The sequence below is a fragment of the Hypanus sabinus genome, chromosome 30, assembly GCF_030144855.1.
Source record: "Hypanus sabinus isolate sHypSab1 chromosome 30, sHypSab1.hap1, whole genome shotgun sequence".
In the NCBI taxonomy this organism is placed as follows: domain Eukaryota; kingdom Metazoa; phylum Chordata; class Chondrichthyes; order Myliobatiformes; family Dasyatidae; genus Hypanus; species Hypanus sabinus.
This window is the reverse complement of record NC_082735.1, coordinates 21,007,876-21,028,387: the sequence shown is the minus strand read 5'-3', so window position 1 is coordinate 21,028,387 and position 20,512 is coordinate 21,007,876. Positions and strand designations below refer to the sequence as shown.

At 39.4% G+C, this 20,512-nt stretch overlaps 1 protein-coding gene across 1 annotated transcript in view; it reads right to left on the bottom strand.

Annotated features, from left to right (window-relative positions):
* LOC132383331 (CUB and sushi domain-containing protein 1-like) overlaps positions 1-20,512 on the bottom strand; it is a 474,994-nt gene that overhangs the window by 45,810 nt on the left and 408,672 nt on the right. Inside the window, exons 45-49 of the mRNA XM_059954233.1 lie at positions 18,408-18,584; positions 16,740-16,919; positions 11,255-11,428; positions 2,895-3,068; positions 2,187-2,260 (exon numbers count right to left, since the gene is read on the bottom strand). Coding sequence (XP_059810216.1) covers positions 2,187-2,260; positions 2,895-3,068; positions 11,255-11,428; positions 16,740-16,919; positions 18,408-18,584 — 779 coding nt within the window. The remainder of the gene's footprint in view (positions 1-2,186; positions 2,261-2,894; positions 3,069-11,254; positions 11,429-16,739; positions 16,920-18,407; positions 18,585-20,512) is intronic.

Below are 20,512 nucleotides of genomic sequence, written 5' to 3'. Positions count from 1 at the left end.
CCTGAATAAAAAAAAACCCTTGATATTTTTAACTCCAGTGTTATTGGTCCTTTGAGGTAGATGTATTTGATTTATGAAGAATGTACCACTCTTTAGGCACAGGTACAATCAAGTTAAAAGTTTCATTATGAACTTGATGCAGCCTTTTAGCTTAACAAAATTTTGCCTAACAAAATATTTTCTAGAAGCACTTCTTTCATAAATCAAGGAATGGCAGTGTGCTGTCTATGGTCTGGTTCTGCCGGCATGCTCATTCTTATGCCTGGAAAAATAATGCATGTTCTGAGAGCTTGACACTGTCAAAAAGACAAAGAAATTCTGGCAGATTCCATAATGCTGTTTGAATGCCAAGTAAACCCATATGTTCCATTAATATCGCTCGGGAATAAAAATCCCATGTCTTTAACCATTCTGACCTATTAATTGACTCATATCACACACCAACATGAGCACTCTCAAGTAGCCTTGGAAATGTCACAGCAGAACCCTGATGTCTACTAAAGCAGCTAAAAGAACATCAACTGATGCACACGCACTGCAAAGGTTAAAACATGTGTCCCACAGCCATCTTCTTAATGATAATTGGAGATGGGTAATTCACGTCAGAACTACAATAAAAAAAAACTGGAAATCCTCAGCAAATGAGGCAGCATGAAGCTGATGCTAAGATACAAGAAATGGATGCATAAAAATATCACCTATCCCAAAAATTCTCTACTTCTTGTCACCAACTAAAGGCAATCCCACAGTATCTTAGATGACAATCCCACAGTGCATGAAGCTGTTTGGTCTTTTGAGCATTTCTAGCAGTTTCTGTTTGTATTTCAGGTTTCTAGAATCTACAATTTTTCTTTGACTTGCATGGGAAATGAATCACAAGCATGCAAATGACATCTACATCCCAGAAAAGATCAATTTGAAAAAAAAGTCACTTGGTGATATCCAATGATACAATGACAGCTGAAAATCTTTGGAATTTAGGTCCATGATTCAAAGACAAAACAAACTGAAAGCTTCAGCTGTGAAGTACACTCCTCTGTTAAATACCACAAGTTATTTAATTTCAAGTTATTATATCAATATGAGACACCGCCAATTAATCTTGCTAGTGAATTCAGGTAAGTTTGATGAATCCAAATATTAAAGTTCCACTGCTGCCCAACATTGGAGAATAGGCTTCCTGAGATTGGCCTGAGGCAAGAGTAAGGTGGCACAGGACCCAGAGTCTCATTCACTTCAATGAAGATTTTACAGATGTGAGGAAGAAAGTTAAGATAACCTATTTTTTTTTGCTTTTTCTGCAGTAAAGTTTATAAATAATCCTTTTAATTATAAACAGTAGCCTGAAGGCACATACTCAGTGATTCAGGAACAACTTCTTCCCCTCTGCTGTCCAATTTCTCAATGAACACTGAATCCATTATTTCAGTTTTTTGTACTACTTATTTAAATTAATTTGAAAATATTTACTGTAATTCAGTTTTTTAAAATATTTGTCATGTATTGCGTTGTACTGTTGCTGCAAAGTTAACACATTTCATGACAATACGCCAGTAGTATTAAACCTGATTCTGATTCTGTTAAGTGTTTTCAGGTGATTTTTTAAAAAATAGTTTTTAAACATTGTTAATTGCTGGTGCAATCATTTCTGAACACCTCTGCATGAAAAACTTTGAGAAGTTTTTCAAAATCTTATACATTTAAAGAAGTAGTAAATTAGGGGCATGGATTTGCTGTTGTTTAGGGTTTCTTCTGTAATATTTTGGACAGTGCTTAGTCTGGTCCTGTTTTGATGCACGAAACCCTGTCTCCATGCACATCCTCACTAATTGATTCATAATCTTCTCAGTAAGCAAGCATAAGCTGCAGGATCTGAGCCAATCTGGTAACTGCAGCCAGTAGCAAATCAGGGCAATGACTGTTAGTGGTGGGTCCTACTCTTCAATATTGAAGCCAGTTACTTTCCTTTCAACCATTAAACAAAGAAGCTGATGTGTCTTCATTAAGCTGCAATGTTGAAAATTTACAGCCTTTTCTGATCCCTTGATGAACCTCCCAATATATTGGGTCTTACAAGTGAGATCGGTGGGCTTATCTGGCCACCATATTCTTGTTGACTATTTCATGAAGGATCATGCATGGGAGATATCGTTGGTGTAATGATATCAATGTAGCAGGTAACTCACCTGGTAACCTTGGGAATTATTCTGTATTCCAAAAAAGGGCACACCTGGATCAACGCAAGTGGTATGTGTTGAATCTGAAGAAAAATAAATGTAATTTTAATACTGCACTGAACTTTAGGGCAACACGTTAGTAAATTAAGCACATAAGGGGTCAAGCACAGCACAGCAAATTATCCCCATGTCTGGTAAATTAAAATATTGACGGACATACTGGTTTAGCGACTATAAAGCTGAGGGCTACTGTGGGTGGTGTGGCCTAAAACGGATTCAGGGCAGTTCTGTGCCAACATACTGGCTCACTGAAAACTAGTTTTTGGCATAATTCCTCAGAGCACCCAATGAAGGTGAAACAGCTCTCTGTTGAGAAGGAAGAGCATTTCAAGAATCAGATGAGGAATTGGTCATTCTAGTGAATCAGTAATGGCCATGGAAGTTGGACAGAGGAAAGCATAAAGTAAATCATAATACTGGAGATTGGTGGCAGCCACATGGCCGGTTGACAGTGGAAATAATTGGGACATGCTTTCATTTCACTGCCTTGAGCAAAAGAGTTGAAGGGATTTATAGGTGAGAAGGGAAAGAAAGCTTGTAGATTTATTAAACATCTGTTTTTGCTGGTATCACAATTTCAACATCAATGCTCTTGATCCTCAAGGTGAATCTTTCACAAAATGATATTTTTGCAAGGAAACATTTTCCATCAGTTACCTATACAGGTTGGCTGGGTTCCACTCCACATGCCGTCAGACTGGCAAAATCTTTGGGATGAGCCCACTAATACCAGTGGTGGATTACAGATGAAGAAGACAGCAGATTTATATGTAAATCCTTGTTCTTCACGTCTTCCTTGAGCTGGGGTCCCAGGATCGCCACAGAACACAGCTAGAACAGCATAGCATTGGATGAGACACAGATGTCAATGCACAGAAAAAGGAAACTAGAACTTACGTGTTCAATTTTTAGACTGTACATTGGGCCACTATTTTGTTCTTAGTTGGGCTTGTAAAGATCAGTCTAAAGTATTAATTTAGTTGGGCTCATTCAGGATCAATAAAGGCTTTGTGCAAGCCTCCGAAATAAGACGCACACATTGCACTTCAGATAAGGAGCTTCTACCAATGCACAGAACTGCCGTTTATACTAATCCCATTGTAAGGATTTGTCAAACATATCCTTCGGTATTCTATTTTTGGTGCCTGAGGCAGTGTAGTGATTGTGTTGCATCATCACAAGTTAAATGTGTGAAGCATTTGACAATAGACATTCAATTCATTTTACCTTAACCTGTAAAATGTGACATATGTAATATTGATCCACGGACAATATTTGTTCTTGGACTCCATTTTTTATTCTAGTTTTGCGACACAACATTGAGAGGAAGTGTGGAGTGTTGAGGGACAGAACATTCCAGAAGGAAGAAAGGTAACAGCTGGCAGTGTCAAATCTCTTCACTTCAACAGTCTGAGGTACCCACCTACTTCAAGCAGGCTTCAATTTTACCAGTGCCTAAGAAGAATGTGGCAAGCTTCCTCAATAACTATCATCCAGTAGCATTTACTTCCACTGTGATAAAGCACTTTGAGAAATTGGTGACGAAACATACCAACTCCGGCTTCATGAGTAACTTTGATCTGCTCCAATCTGCCTACCATCTCAACAGGTTTGCCTTCACCCTGCCTTGTGAAGCTGGATCCTGGACTTACGGTCAGATATCTGACAGGTGGTAAGAGAGGGCTCCCTCACCTCCACCCTTCTGACTGTGTACTGAGAGGGCTTAGTACTAAGTCCCCTCCTTTACTCCCTGTATACTCAAGGTAGTGTTGCCAGTCATAGCTCTAATCTGCTAATTAAATTTGCCGACAACACGACATTGATTGACCTTATCTCAAACAATAATGAGGTGGCCTATAGGGAAGAAGTCATCATTCAGACTTCAGTGGTGTCAAGAAAACAACCTCTCTGTTAACGTCGCAAAAACATAGATAGAAAGATAGCACCATAAAGATAGCATGGTGATGTCTCTACTTTCTTAGAAGTTTGCAAAGATTTGACATGTCATTTAAAACATTGTTAAACTTCTACGAGTATATTGACTGGTTGCATCTCGGCCTGCTATGAATACACCAATGCCCTTGAATGAAAAGCCTACAAGAAGTATTGAACACAGTCCAGTTCATCATGGGTAAAGACTTAACCACGATTGAGCACGTCTGCGGGGAGTACTGTCGCAGAAAAGCAGCATCCATCGTTAACAACCCCATGTTATTTTCTAGCTGCTTCTATCAGGGAGGAGGTACAGGAACCTCAAGACCCAAATCACCCAGGTTCAGGAACAGTTGTTACCCCTCAACCATCAGGCTTTTGACCAAAGGGGATAACTTCACTCAATTTCACTCACCCCAATACTGAACTGTTCCCACAACCTATGGACTCACTTTCAAGGAATCATCTCATGTTCTTGAGATTAATTATTATCATTATAGTTATTACTTTTTTCTCTTTGTATTTACTACGGATGCCCACAAGAAAATTAATCTGTGGGTTGTATATGGTGCCACATATGTAAGACTGTAAAACCGTAAGATATAGGAAAATTAGGCCATTTGGCCCATTGAGTCTGATCAGCCATTTTACCTCTCAACCACAATCGCTTGTCTACTCCCCCCCCCACCCCCCATTCCCTTCATACCCAGACCAATCAAGAATCTATCAACCTCTGATTTAAATATACTTAAAGATGGCCTCCACAGATGCCTGTGGCAATGAATTTCACAGATTCTCCACTCTCTGCCTGAAGAAATTCCTCCTCATCTCCATTTTAAAAGGGTGGCCCTCTATTCTGAGGCTGTGTCCACTGGTCTTAGACACTCCCATCATAGGAAACACCCTCTCCACATCCACACAGCCTTTCATTATTTGATAGGTTTCAATCAGGTCACCCCTCATTCTTCTGAATTCTAGTGAATACAGGCCTAGAGCCATCACACAGCCTTCATACGATAAGCTGTTTAATCATGGAATCATTTTCGTGAACCTCTTTTGAACCCTCTCCAGTTAAATCACATCCTTTCTAAGATGAGCAGCCCATCATTACTCACATACTCTAAGTGATGCTTCAGCAGTGCTTTATAAAGTCTCGATATTAAATCTTCACTTTTATGTTCTAGCCCTCTTGAAATGAATGCTAACCTCGTATTTGCCTTCCTCACCACAGATTCAACCTTCAAATTAACCTTTAGGGAATCCTGCACAAAGCCTCCCAAATGCCTTTGCATCACAAATTTTAGTATTTTCTGTCCATGTAGAAAATAGTCAACCCTTTCATTTCTTCTATCAAAGTGCATGACCATACACTTCCTGACTCTGTATTCCATCTGCCATTTCTTTGCACTTTCTCCTAATCTAAGTCCTTCTGTGGTCTCCGTACTTCCTTAAAACTACCTTCATCTCCACCTATCTTCTTATCATCTGCAAATTTGCAACAAAGCCTTCAATTCCATCACCTAAATCACTGATAGATAACGTAAAAAGAATTGGTCCCAACACAGATCCCTGTGGAACACCACTAGTCACCAGCAACCAACCAGAAAAGGCTCCCTTTATCTCCACTCTTTTGTCTCCTACCAATAAGCTACTTCTTCATCTATGCTAGAGTATTTCCTGTAATACCATGGGCTTGTATCTTGTTAAGCAGCCTCATGTGGCACCTTGTCAAAAGGCTTTTGAAAATCCAAGTACACAACATCAACCAAATTTCCTTTGTCTATCCTACTTGCTGTTTCTTCAAAGTATTCTAACAGATTTGTTAGGCAAGATTTTCCCTTGAGGAAACCATACTGACTGGCCTTTTTTATCATGTGCCTCCAAGTATACTGAAACCACACCCTTAACAATCGACTTTAACAATCTTTCCACCCACTGAGGTCAGACTAACTGGCCTATAATTTCCTTTCTTATTGAAGAGTGGAGTGACATTTGCAATTTTCCAGTCTTCTGGAAGCATTCCAGAATCTAGTGATTCTTGAACGATCATTACTGATGCCTCCACAATCTCTTCAGCTACCTCATTCAGAATTGCGGGGGTGTACACCCCAGGTGGCTTATTTATCTTCAGACCTTTCATTTTCCCAAGAACCTTCTCCCCCTAGTAATGGTAGCTTCACACACTTCACGTCCACTGATACCTGAAACTTCCATCATACTGCTAATGTCTTCCACGGTGAAGAATGATGCAAAATACTTATTCAGTTCATCTGCCATTTCCTAAGCCACTGTAAAGACTGGCACAGTAAATGAATGGACACTCAGTTTGAACTTGAATCATTCTTATTGGCCTTTTCTAATGAATCCCTTTTGCTGATTGGTCACTCCTCAAATCAGAAAAAGAGCTGCAAAACTCTGCTTTAGAAATCTCGATTGCTGCCGTGACTAAAAAGTAGCTCTTTTTCACGCACCGCTGGTGTGGATTGTCCAACTCAGTACTTTGATAATAAATCTATTTTGAACTTTTCAACTCATGCTTGAAGTAACTGCGCTGATATTTAGAAGTTCAGCAGCTGCCCATACCTCCAAGAGTGAATAATGGAAAAGATTGAGGTATAATTATCCACCCCAGCAAAAAAGCCTTCTATCAGAGCCACCATTGTGTCTTAAACGAGGTTTTGGTTTACCTATGTCATTAATGTTGCTCTAGATTCTGAGTGAAATTGCTGATATTAATTCACATGCATGCTCAATAGGTGCTGTCTGACTTGCTGACTGCTTCCAGCACACGTTTTTCTTTCAGACTTTAATCATCTATCGTCTTATGACTGTTTTATTCTGTTCCAATTGTGCTCTTACTTGTGAACATAATACTTATGTTTAATTTGTACTTCTCTTGTGAATGATGCAAAGAAAATTTAAGAGAAGTTTGGATAGGTACATGGATAGTAGAGCTATGGAGGTCAGTGGTCCCGGAGCAGGTCGATGGGAGTAGACAGTTTAAATGGCTTGGCACAGACCAGATGGACCAAAGGGCCTGTTTCTATGATGTACTTTTCTATGTCTCTAAGATACTATGTACTGGTGATGCTGCTATTTGCTTCTGGTTGTAGCACTGCCAATGTAATTACAGATATCACAATAAACTTGACTTCTTTGACTCTCTGACTTTGTTTTTGTATGTTGCTTTTCAGATTATGATTTTGTCAGTCCTCAATGTTCTATTCATTGAAACCCCTCAGGGGGCAACCAGAGTGGTCTGGTTGAGGGATTGCATCATCCCAACCTGATTGACAGCTGAGACCCCGTGAGTGGGGATAAAAGTAGGGTCTGGGGAACACCCCTCAGACGCACCAGGAAAGACGCTACGAGACCGGTGGGGGCTTGTGTGTGTGTCCACCCTTGCCTGGGACGAGTTCTCCACAGAATGGTCTAGCTCAAGGACGGAGGGGTCATACGTGAATGGCCACAAAAACAACGCATCGACGGATCAAGATCGTAAAAGGAAAGTCTCAGTCTCTCGCTCTCTCTCTCCCTCCCTCCCCCCAAAAAACATTGCAACACAGTGATCAGCAACTACTGCAGCCCGCATGAACTGAACTGGACTTTATATTTCCATCGGACAATTCATTATCCCCTAGACAACGATAGAGCTTATTTCTTATTGATTATTATTATACCCGCACTTTTAGGTTTAGTATTGATGATGTATATTATCTGTATATTTGCATTGATATTATTTTTGTGTATTTTTACTAATAAATACTGTTAAAAATAGTATCATCAGACTTTAACGGCTACTCCTATCTTTGCTGGTAAGATACCCAGTTATGGGGTTCGTAACACAAATCATCACTGAGACCAGGGTTAGAGGTGATACAAAGAGGGGGAGCCAAGAATCAGTTTGTCGTGCCTCATGAGAAAGCTGGGCACCATTAGATGAGGTAGCTTCGTTATCTTTATCTCCTGTGACAGAAGTTAATTTCTTTCCATCAAAAGTCGCTTGGTTGAAATGTAATTCAGTTGGGCTCATGACTTGAGGCTTGGCGACTGATGTGCAAGGGGAGTGGGAGCAGGTCAGAGGCAACCAGTGTAACAGCATTAACGTTGGATCTCTGAATAATAATCCGACGTCAATGAGTGAAAATGTACTCAGTGCTTAAATGTGATCTACCACATGACAGGGAACATAAAAAGCAAAAGGGGAAACGAGAAGCTTGATTGAAGGGTATGCTTTCTTTTAAGATTTTGGTTAATTAATCATTAGCCATTCTGGATGACTTCTGAGCATTTCAAAGCATCCAGCCACTTTGGAATTCACTGCTTGGAAACTTTGTTCTGGTGCACAGATGTTTCCTTCTGTGATGTGAATGCATAATGTTGCTGTCCAACAATGTTAATGTTACTCTTGAGATGAGGGAAAAAAACATTGATTTAACAAAGAAAAGAAACCTTACTCAACTTGCAAGAAATTATACAATACTGCATCATTTATATATCATCTTATTTTGCACTTCATTATTCAACTATTGTTATCGGACGGTAAACTTATCAGATATTCCTGAAGGTGAAAAAATTTAAGTTGAAAACTGATCACATTTTAATTTCTAAATTGGAACATGTTAATAGCCTTATTACCATGAATACTTAAGTGTTTTATACTTAAATATCAAAGCACGATTCAAAGATCAAACTTGAAAGTAAAATTATTATCAAAGTATGTACATGTTTTTGATCTTCTGGTAAGATGGCGGTGTGTGTGGACCAGAGATGCTAACTTTCTTTGTAGAATGTGTTTTTTACAATCCAAAGACAACTCTACTCCAAGAACTTTAGGTACTGCAGGGCTACTCCATCAGTGAGCTGCTCGCTGATCGGAGTAGCTCGACTGGTGTCAGCAGCAGAGCTGGCTTAGGTGTCCAAGGGGCCAGCTGAAATGTTAGAGAAGGAGCTGGTCAGGATATCAGAGGAGCCTGTCAGGAAATCAGAATGTCAGGGGAGCTCGCTGGGATGACGGAGAAGCCAGTTTGGGTACAGAGGAGCTGACCAGGCTGCAGAATGTGTTGCTGCCTCTTTTCAGAAGCATTGAAGTTCGTGCAGTGTAACCGTGGGAGATTGTCTCAGACATTTCACTTAGTCGCAAGACTTTGTTGAATGGTGCTAATGCAAGTTTCAGGAGGCCTTGTCTGATGATGGGACAGATGACATTGGAGCTGTTGCAATGAGAACTAGGCCTCAAGCCTCAGGCTTGCCTGCTATAGCACAATAGCCTGGCCGCTCCCATCAGTGCTGCCCTCCTGTGTTCGAGCGGAGGAATGACAGGCTGGATTGCATAGCCTGCACAATGCCAGCAGACAGTACCATTGATTGCTGACATTGTCGCTCAGGATTTTGGACGATATATATATTTTATTTCGAGTGAATACGTTTCTTTGCTCGCTGTTTTGAATTATGTTACTTGCTATTTTGAATGTTTTGCACCTTGGCCTCAGAGTAACACTGTCTAATTCAGCTGTATCTAGGTATGGTTTAACAATTTGATTTGATGTCACAATACTATCCTGAGAGACCTTTTCTTATAGGCATTCACATTAGAAACAAGAAACACAGTAGAATCAATGAAAGACCACCTCCAACAGGACGGATAAACAACAAATGTACAAAAGACAACAAACTTGCAAATATAAAATGAGAAAAAGAGCTCAAAATATAAATAATAAGTAAGCAATAAATATCAAGAAAGTGAGTTGCAGCATCCTCGAGAGAAGGTCCAAAGGTTATGGGAACATTTCAATGATGGGGCAAGTGAAGTTGAGTGAAGTTATCCCCTTTGGTTCAAAACCCTAATGGTTGAGGGGTAGTTACAGTTCCCGAAACTGGTGGTGCGAGTCCTGAGGCTCCTGTACTTCTTCCTGATGGCAGCAGCAAGGAGAGGATATGAACTGGATAGTGGGAATCCTTGATGATGGATGCTGCTTTGCTATGATAGTGCTCCGTGTAGGTGTTCTCAGTGGTGGGGTGGACTTTGCCTATGATGGACTGGGCTGTAGCCATGACCTTTTGTCGGCTTTTCTATTCAAGGGCATTGGTATTTCCATACCAAACTTTGATGCCACCAGTTAATATACTCTCCACTGCACATTTCAGAAGTTAGACTTACACACCTTTGATAGCATGATCCGTCAGAAGCCCACTCGAGACCTTATGTACAGGGCTTCACTTTATTCTGAATACAGCCTAGTCACCACTTATGATACGTTTTGTTTTAACAGTGATCAAGGTAACGATGCTGGAAGGACCCAAGGAGCTGAGTGGCTCAGAAATTAAGATTTCAAAGAGTAAGTTTGGGGGGAGGAGGGAAAATTGTGGCAACATTAATGATTAGACCCCACCAAGCACAATTGAGAAAGAGTAATGTGAAAATCGGAGAAGCACGTGCTTCAATAGAAGGATTTATTTCTTTGAAGGATAAAGTTGTGGGTTCAAATCTCACTCATGGATTTGAATAAATATTTTTTAATGTATTAGTGCTGTTCTGAAAGTGTTTATGTTGGAAGTGTTACGGATCAGCCATTAAGCTGTGTGTCTCCGTGTTTTTTCACATCATCACCAAAGATTTGAAAACTAACCAACATTAATTCCTCACCCAACATCAAGGAAATAAAATCTGATGATTTAACCTAGAGATTCATTCCCGCGATCTTTCATCTTAACATATCAAACTGGTAATTCACCTTTTTGTGTAATCTTTTTATGGGACCTTTCTACTTGTGTTACCTTGGCACAAGCAAACTGGTTATTATAATTCCTACATTAGAGCATTAACTACAGATTTTAGGTTGTAAGCTGCTCTGTGATCCCTGGTTATTTTCAAAATATTAATTCATCTTCTTTATTTATTTGCCTGATTAAAAGAGGTTCCAAGTACTAAAATAAATTTTTCATGGTAGAGATTTTTCATATAATAAGCAATAAACATTCATCAAAATGAGCCAATTTCTTTTATCAGTTCATCCATCTATTTATTGTGTTGAGTTCTTTGATATGACACATGAGTGAGGCTCCACGTGCCTGGACATACTTACGAAAGCACTGCGGAACTTCCCCATTCCATGTCCCATTCCCTTCACAGGTAAGCACAGCTGGTAGAGAGAGCTGGTATCCTTCAGAGCAGGCATAGCTGATGCTGGCTCCCCAGCTGAAGTCTGATCCCACAGCCCTTCCATTGAGGACTCTCGGGGGAGGTTGGCATTTGATAGCTGCAAAAGGACAGAGACAATGAGAAATCCAACAGCGTCAGTACAACAATTGCAGCCTACCTCACTCCACTGCCAGCCATTCACTTCACAGTAAAAACAGCAGTGAAGGAGAATGATTTCCAAGAGATGGTGCACTTTGGTTGCGAACTTAACCCTGGCACAAAAAGGAAAGAATCATGGACTTTTAGATGGGCTATTTTAATTTAAATTATGCTATTCAATTTAGCAAATGGACAAAAATAGGAATTGTGTTGATAACTTAAGTTTTAAAAGTTGGAACTACTAATGGAAGTTCATAAAACTATGAGTGGTGTAGTTAGGTAAGGCAACCAAGTATGTTTTCCCTCAGATAGAAATTTTGAGTATGAGAGGGCCTAGCTTTAAGGTGAGAGGGGAAAGTATAAAGCAGATGTGCAGAGGAAGTTTTATTACACAGAGAGTGGTTCATGCCAGCGGTGGCAATCAAAGTTGATATGTTAGTGGCTATGATGAGGTTTATAGAGAGGTACAAAAACATGTAAGGGAATAGAGGGATCATGTACAGGGCGGAAGAGACTAGTTTCATTTGGCATCACATACAATGAGATCATCATGAGCCAAAGAGCCTGCCCCTGTGCTGTATTTTCCTATGTTCTATGTTCTTTAATTTACTCTTATTTTTTGTTAGAATTTCTATGACTAACTGTGGTCGAAGTTCAATCTTCATTTCTAGTGTTAAACATATATGGTGGAACAGAATATTGAGAAGAGACAACAATCCTTTCACCAGCAATTATTTTGTTCTTTGCATCGAAGACAGTCCCCTACCCCAGCATCTTAGCACTGAATCCTCCTTTAGTGCATTGATTTCCCGTGGAGGATAAAGCATACTGAACTACACAAAATTAAACTTCACTCTTATACTTGGTCTTTTGCCTGATAGTGAGATGCTGTTAAGGGTGATCATTGCTCTGGCTTAGAAAAATAAATCACATTTACTGAAAACTTGCAAGATGACTACCTGTCCCACCCGCATCATTTAATTTTTCAAAGCTTGCTAATGGATATGCATTAAAGGGAATCTTATTCCTTAGCCTATCTACCTAATTGTCATGTCTGACTTAATATTCTCAATGACCAATTAATCTGGCCACTTGGCCACTCAGCATTATAAATTATTGGTTGGAAACAGACCTGGTCACTGTCAACATAAATTGGAAAACGGTGTTGATTCTTTCCCACAAATAATCAGAGGATGGAACATATAGAAAACCAAAGGTTACAACTGAATAAAAGTACCAGACAATTTTCGTTCTTGTGCAACGTCCTCATCAATACAGAAAATGGATTTTAAAAAAAGGCTCTGCAAAAGCACAACAGATGTTGATCATAAAATTGCTCAGGGCAAAATGATTTGATGTAGCATTTGCTGATGAAGTGAATCCATTAAAATGTAAATTTCATTTGACTGCAGCACATGCTCAAAGATAATTAAAAGAACACCAAATAGTTCAATGCGATTCAATAAGCCAAATCCTGGTTATCAATCAGTTGGCCACGTTTGTTGGATTTCTTGCCAATAGCAAAGCAATGATCAAACAGTGGATTAAACCACGTCTGTTTATATTTCACAGCAGCATTCTGAACTTAAGCCTCCCAGAAGTGTTGTCTCTAAGAAAAAGAGTATGCATTTTTATTGTACTTTTTGCAAAGTAAAAACATGTCATATGAGCGCGAGCCAACAATATTTGACACTGAGCCACAGAAACTCCATCTGGGTAAGAGAACTGGATAATTGGTCAAAGGTAGGTTTTAAGAGGGTCCTATAGGAAAGGAAAGAGAAAATCTGTGGAGGTATTTCTGAAGTTCAAAACTTGGGTAGCAGAAAAACAGTTAACACATCACCAAATGCACAAATATGAATTACACCAAAGAAGAGGAGGAATTTAAAATTCAATAATTCATTAAATAAATAATAACACAGGAGGTCAGTCTGCCGATAATGCTCACACTGGCCATAGATGGGGTGATTTAGGTTATTCCTACTGTCTATTTCTCAAACCATGGACTAGTTTTCGGCTCCACCATCCTTCCAAGCAGTTAGTTTTGGATCCTAACTACTTCTTACCTTATTCACCCTCACTCTGACCTCATTCACCTCCACGTTGAACTGACCGCACAACCTATAGACTCGCTTTCAAGGATCCAACAAACTCATGTTCTCAGCATTACTCATTACTTCTTTTAAAAGTATATATTATTGGCATGATTTCCCCTCTTTTGCCCATGTGGAGTTAGCCATTCTTTATAGTTTTCCATAAAATATTATCTTCACCAAAGGAAATATAATGCTCTCCTTCCCTCTGCTAGCCTGCAGGTCACCCTTGGGCAAGGTGTAGCACCTGCTTAGCCCCCTGATCAGGGTCATGTGAAGGCATGGGTGCAGGTGGCAGATGGTCGTATGAGCATCTGGTACATATCGCAAGTCCTGGTTATGTGACCACTGACGCCAGGCAGACAATCTCTGAAGAGTATTGATAATGGCTGGGGTCACCCCTCTTGTGAAGACACTGCCCAGAAGAAGGCATCAATGAACACCTTCAGTACAAAAAAATTGCCACGAATAATCATGGTCATGGAAAGTCTATGTTTGCTCAAGACAAATGACATGGCACATAATGATGATACTGTAAACGGCTGCAAGAAAATGAATCTCAAGGTAGAATGTGTATTTAGATAATAAATTTACTTTCAACTTCGAACTTGCTTATGTACTCAGCAATTTTCTCAACTACACTCCAGTCATTCTACCGTTTCCCCTAGTTACTGATATTTCTTCCAAGGGAAATAGATACCTTCTCCCTTCGTTCTGTAGAATCTTGTGATTTTATATGATTCAAATAAACCTCCCCTTATGTATGTTTTGTTTTGAAGGAATCTATTGAAAGAATCTACCTCACACTGATGGTTGTTTCTTCATTGCTACACCTGAAACTCTCTGAATATCTTCTTAGATCTTTATTTCATTCCCTCTCATGCTATCACATACTTCCTGTCATATAGTGACTGGATTGGTAACTAATATACTAGCTGTGGCCTAATTATTTTTCTTTGTGGTTTCAGCATGATCTCCACATCCATATCCTGTGGACAAATAAGAAAAATAGGCCAAAAGTGGCAGAATGTGAATTGTATTTATTATTAAATAAATAAATAAATTGTATTAAATAAATTAAGAACTGTATAAATTGTATTTATTATTAAATAAATTAAGAATGTGTGCATTGTAGGCAAAGATAGCTCTTAATATCCCCCTGTAACCTCCATTGAGCTGAGTTGCTAACTGGCCATTTCAATGGGAGATTGAAACATTGAGACAGCAGGAGTAACAGTCAGAGGCCTCTGCACTTAAGCGACCTCTTTCCCGATGGTGAACGAGAGTCTGCTGATTCTTGAGTCAGGAGAAATTTGAAGTAAGCAGTGCTACAAACTGTAACATTGAAATAGTGAGCAGAAGTGATATCTCTCCCTCATTATTAAGAGAGGGGGCCTGTTGAGATGTTGAAACGTTGGGAAGGACAGTAGTTTATGAAAGACTCTAAATCAATGCCTCTGGGGGCTTGCTATTGCTTTCATGGTGGGTGGAGGGAGGTGGGGGGGATGCTGATGCATTTTTGCTGGAACAAGTGTGGGAAGGGGGAGTGGATGGTTGATGCTTTGCTGCTGTTTGTGTGGATGGGGTGGGGGAGTGGGGCTTTGGAGTTTTAACATTCTTTTGTCATTCATTCTTTGGGGTTTTCAGTTTTTCTCTGTTTAATGGATGTCTGTGAAGAGTAAGAATTTCAGGTTGTATGTTACATATATTCTCTGACATTAACTTGAATCATTGAACTTTGTAGGTTGTGAGACACATAAAAAGCTGACTGAGCAGGGTTAGCAGCTTTCCTCCCCAAGACAAGAGGATGATTTATATAAAAATGTTCTACGCTTTCCTGCTCCTCAATTCTTACACTACTATTTTAAATTTTAACTGTAATTAAATATCCCTCCCCTCCACTTTAATGGAAATTGAATCAATAGCTTTGGAAAGGGGATGTTAAGTTCAAAGTAAATTTATTATCAAAGTATGTATGTGTCATCAGTCATTTCCTTCCAGGCATTCACAGTAGAACAAAGAAATACATTAGAGTCAATGAAAAACTACACACAAAGACTGACAATCAACCTATGTACAGAAGAAGACAAACAGTGCAAATACAAAAGCAAAATAATAACAATCAAGTAAGTAAAGTAAATAATACTGAGAACATGAGTTCATGAAAGTAAGTTCATAGGTTGTGGAATCAGTTCAGAACTGAGGCGAGTGATATTCCTGAACCTGGTGGTGCAGGGCCTCAGGCTCCTGTATCCCCTTTCCGGTGGCATCAATGAGTGGAGAGCATGGCCTGCTGAGTGGGCTCCTTGATGATGGTTATTGCATCCTTGTGGCATCCTTCCTTGTAAATATGCTCAATGGAGGGGAGGTCTTTTCCTATGATGGACTGCTAAGTTGACATGACTCACAATGGTACGTTTGTAAATTAAAAATATTAGGCAATAGTCTTCTGTCATCACCACTCAAAATTTCCAAAAATATCCTTTACTTCAAATTAAAAAAGGTTCTTCTATAATGAAAATTCTGATTAAGATCACGTACTTCATATTTATTCACAATAGATCAGTTTTAACAGGTGTATCTACACGTTTGTATATTGGTTGTTATGTGAGTTAAGTGTGAGACTGAAGCAGCTGTGAGAGTAATGTCGGGGTCTGGCGTGAAATAATAGCACCTAGATATGTTGAATGGGCACATGACAAAGTGATTCTTGTGCTCTGTAACTAACACCAGACTAGGATCAATCGAAACATCTCACATTTTCCTTCTGTGGAACTTAAAACCAGTCTTTTTTTATTTGAACAGTTTTCTCCAATTCTGTTTCTGCCTCTTCTGTTCATGGTATTCACTTTTCAACATAATTAAAATAATGAATGAAGCAGGTAGATTCACGATGATCATTCAGATTCTCTCTCCTTTAACAATGGAAAATAATCCTCGTTGTCCAACTCAAGTCCCTTAGTCAAAAACCCAAAATGACAACAGTTTGTTAATTGGACTTAGAGCTGAAACAATTGCATGCAACATATAATATTAAAAAAAAAGCTTAAGACAATTAAAAGGGACAGTTCAGTGTAGAAGCAAAATATATAATGGATGATTTTATTAAAACACAGAAAAAGAATCACAAATCACTTAACACCAAATCTATCTTGCAGATCATCCTAATTGACTTACGTCTGCAGATTGGCCTACTTCCATTCCAGCTTCTGTCTTTAGTGCATGTGAGGGCGGAATGACTCATGGAATCCATTGTGAAGCCAGGCACGCACTGAAATACTACTGTTTTATTGTAGGTGAAGTCATTGCCCAGTCTGATCCCATTCGCTGGCAATCCGGGATCACCACAATTAATCACTGTAAGGGAAAGATCCAATAATACCCAATATGTTCTTCATATCTATGCCGTTTTACACTGTATTAAAGTAGTATTCTTCTAGCTGCCACATACCAATGTCTTTCACATGTATTGTCACACAGTGAAGTCCTTATCGGAATGAGAAAGAGAATCAGGAATATTATCACTGGCATATGTCATGGTACTTGTTTTGCTGCAGCAGTACAGTGCAAGACACAAATGTACTATGAGTTATGACAGAAAAACAAACAATAATACCTCTGCAGAGGAATAGTGAGGCCTGAGGTAGAGATACCTTATTTATTTATTTATTGAGTTACAGCACGGACTAGGCCCTTCCAGCCGCACCACTCAGCAGTCCCCCGATTTAATCCTAGCCGAATCACAGGACAATTTATAATGACCGATTAACTGCTAACTGGTACGTCTTAAGACTGTGAGAGGAAGGCCACTCAGTCACGGAGAGAACATATAAACTCCTTACAGGCGGTTGCAGGAATTGAACCCAGGTTGCCTGTACTGTAAAGTGCTGTGCTAACTACTGAGCTACCATACCCTTAAAGAATTTTTGCATATTACAACTGAGAGTCGCAACTTGATCTGTTTCCTAATCACAGAGCTTGTGGAAGACCAGCGATCTTAATGAGATTATTCAAAACCTTCAGAATCTATTTCATTCTACATACCCTCGCCTCTGCCAGCACTATGCTAGTAATTGAAAAAAAAGGAAAAATTAGACAAGCATTTAAAATGTTAAAAACGTGATGAGAAGACCCAGAAAATCAATCGGAAGAGAAAATGCTCAGTGCTTTCAGCAAACTCCTTCAGAAAATGATAAATGAGAAATGTATTTCCAGTGTTTTCTTCTTATGCCTTACAAGAAGTAAAAATTACATATTGGGAAAAGGAAAAATAAGAAGTACTATGATTAAACAAATCAGGAAAATAAATTAAACCAAAGCTTGTTGGACAATATTGTGCTGAGATTTGAGAAGCTTCAGTGTTAGAATTTCTGAAGCTTTCCTGTAAATATTTACCATCCTGCACAGACAAAAATAATCTGTTTGACCAACGATTTCTTCCTCCTGGGTTGAAGATTATAATCATTTAAGAATCTATTTTTTATTTCCCAGATGCTATAAAAGTTTTCAGCCATGACATCATTCCTTCCAAGATGGCGGCTAGAACAGAAGCTTTCTCTGCTGAACGTCATATACCCTGTCCGTGCTTTAACTCTGACAACATGCTTATAAATGCAACTTGTTACATACAGTATGAAAAATCAGTTTTTATACAGTATGTACAATATTGTATGTAATTAGTTTTGCTACAATAAGTGTATGGGACACTGGAAAAAATGTTGAATTTCCCCTTGGGGATGAATAAAGTATCTATTTATCTATCTATCTAAATGTCACCCAGCAAAATTAATTTTGTACCATAGCAACTGCTACTGGATGTGAAATAGACATAGAAAAGAAACTGACCTATGCATTGTGGGGGGACACTGGTCCAGGTCCCATTCATCGTACAGTGTCTGGTCAACAAACCGGTTGAGTAGTAGCCTTCCCGACAGGCATAGGTAATAGAACTCGAGAAATCCAGCCTGTTGCTGTACACTATCCTGGCGTTGCTTGGTGTTCCAGGGTTTCCACAGGAGACAGCTGTGAATGGTAAGAAGCAAGTTACAGCACAGGAATGGATGCCAAATATTATCCATTGACAATCATAGGCCAGCTGACAAACTCTTAGTATTGTTCTGAAAGTTCAAATGATTTGTCTAAAGGATATGTGGAAAGGACAGCTAAAGCTACTTACTTCTGTTTGATACATTCTGTCTGATACATTGTTTGTACCTATTTCCCTTTTCTCAGCTGACTGATTTATATTTATGTCCACCTCAGCATAACATGCTTCATTATCTCGTCTTCTAATCATAATTTTTGCTTATCGAATGGTTTTCTTCATTCAGAGTAAGATATTACAGTATCCACTCTCCTCTCCTGTCAGATTCTTTCTTCTCGAGCCCTTGACCTTTCCCACCCACTTGGCTTCACCTACCACCCTTCAAGCCTGCTTCCTTTCCCTCCCCCCCCCCATCATTTTATTCTCCTCCCTTCATTCTCATTCTTGAAGAAGGATTTCAGACCAAAATGTCGACTATCTATTCATTTCCATAGATGCTGCCTGACCTGCTGAGTTCCTCCAGCATTTTGTGTGGGTTGCTTTGGATTGCCAGCATCTGCAAACTTATCATGTTGAAGTAGGATGCGGCTCTCGTTCCCAACCGCAGCATTTCCCACGGAATAAGACTGATACTTCTTGTGTTGCAATAAGCAAATTGAAGTTAAAGTATGATGAAGTATCTTGGAATTGAGATGTCTGGATTAAAGAAAGTGAACTGAAAACATACCTTGTGCTGTAATGTTTCCATTGCCTTTTCCTGTGAGCAGGCACAATGTGTTATAACAGAGAAAGTGTTTCAAGCTGCTCTGTCAATATCGCCATACCTGCTACTTTTTAAAATGCAGCCTTTCCTCATTCCTCAATTTCAGTCTAATTGCAATCAGAAATATATAATGTGATGAGGGGGATTGACTTGGTGGATGTTTCCCATTGGTAAGGATGACTCGAATTAGGAATTTTCCAAAAGTCTCCCCATTCCAGCTGGAGGTAAGAAGGAGTGTCTTCATTAAAAGAATTATGAATCTCTGGTGGAGACAGAGTCATTAAAAACATCCAAGTCTGATAGTGAAACACTTCAAATACAAAAAGGTTGAGAGATGAGGAAACAGAATGGGAAAATGTTGAGGTCAAGATTAGATCAGCCATGATCTTGTTAAAGAGTGAGGAGGATCAGAGAGCCAGTTGGTCTCCTCCGCTCCTGTTTCATCTGTTCTTCTGTTTTATCAGTACTGTCTTGTTATTACTCAGGGACTTAGCGATTAGCACAGCGATTTACAGCGCCATCTTTTAGATTGGGATTCAGCTCTGCCTGCTGCCTGCAAGGGCTCTCTACGTTCTCCCTGTGACCGCATGGGTTTCCTCTGGGTGCTCCGGTTTCCTCCCGTGTCCCAAAGATGCATATTTTAGGGTTAGAGAATTCTGAGCCTGCTATGGCGACACGGGAAATGTGGTGACTCTTGTAAGCTGCTCAACACAGTCCTTACTGATTTGATTTGACTAAAACATCACACTTCACTGTATGTTTTGATGTATATGTGGCAAATAAAGACAATCTTTATATCTTTCTGAATGAATTCCACCCTATCACACTAGTATTTTTAAACGTTATTCCTATTGGGAAATGCTGCTGTAGTTGCAACAGATAATTTTCATATGTTCATTGTAATAATAATTTTATCCTAACTGCATTTCTGATAGTCCATCTATATAAGAATACACAGATGCAGTGCAGGGCTGCCATTTGGTATATTTGCCTATCAGTGATATTTGGACTTATTGCTCAGTCAGATATAACTCTGATGCACAGAGAGCTCTGTGTCACAATCAAGGCACTTCCAGCTTATTAGAGATCTCAAGCCTAACCAAAAGGAATACAGAGCTGGAAAATAATTTAGCTCTAAACGCC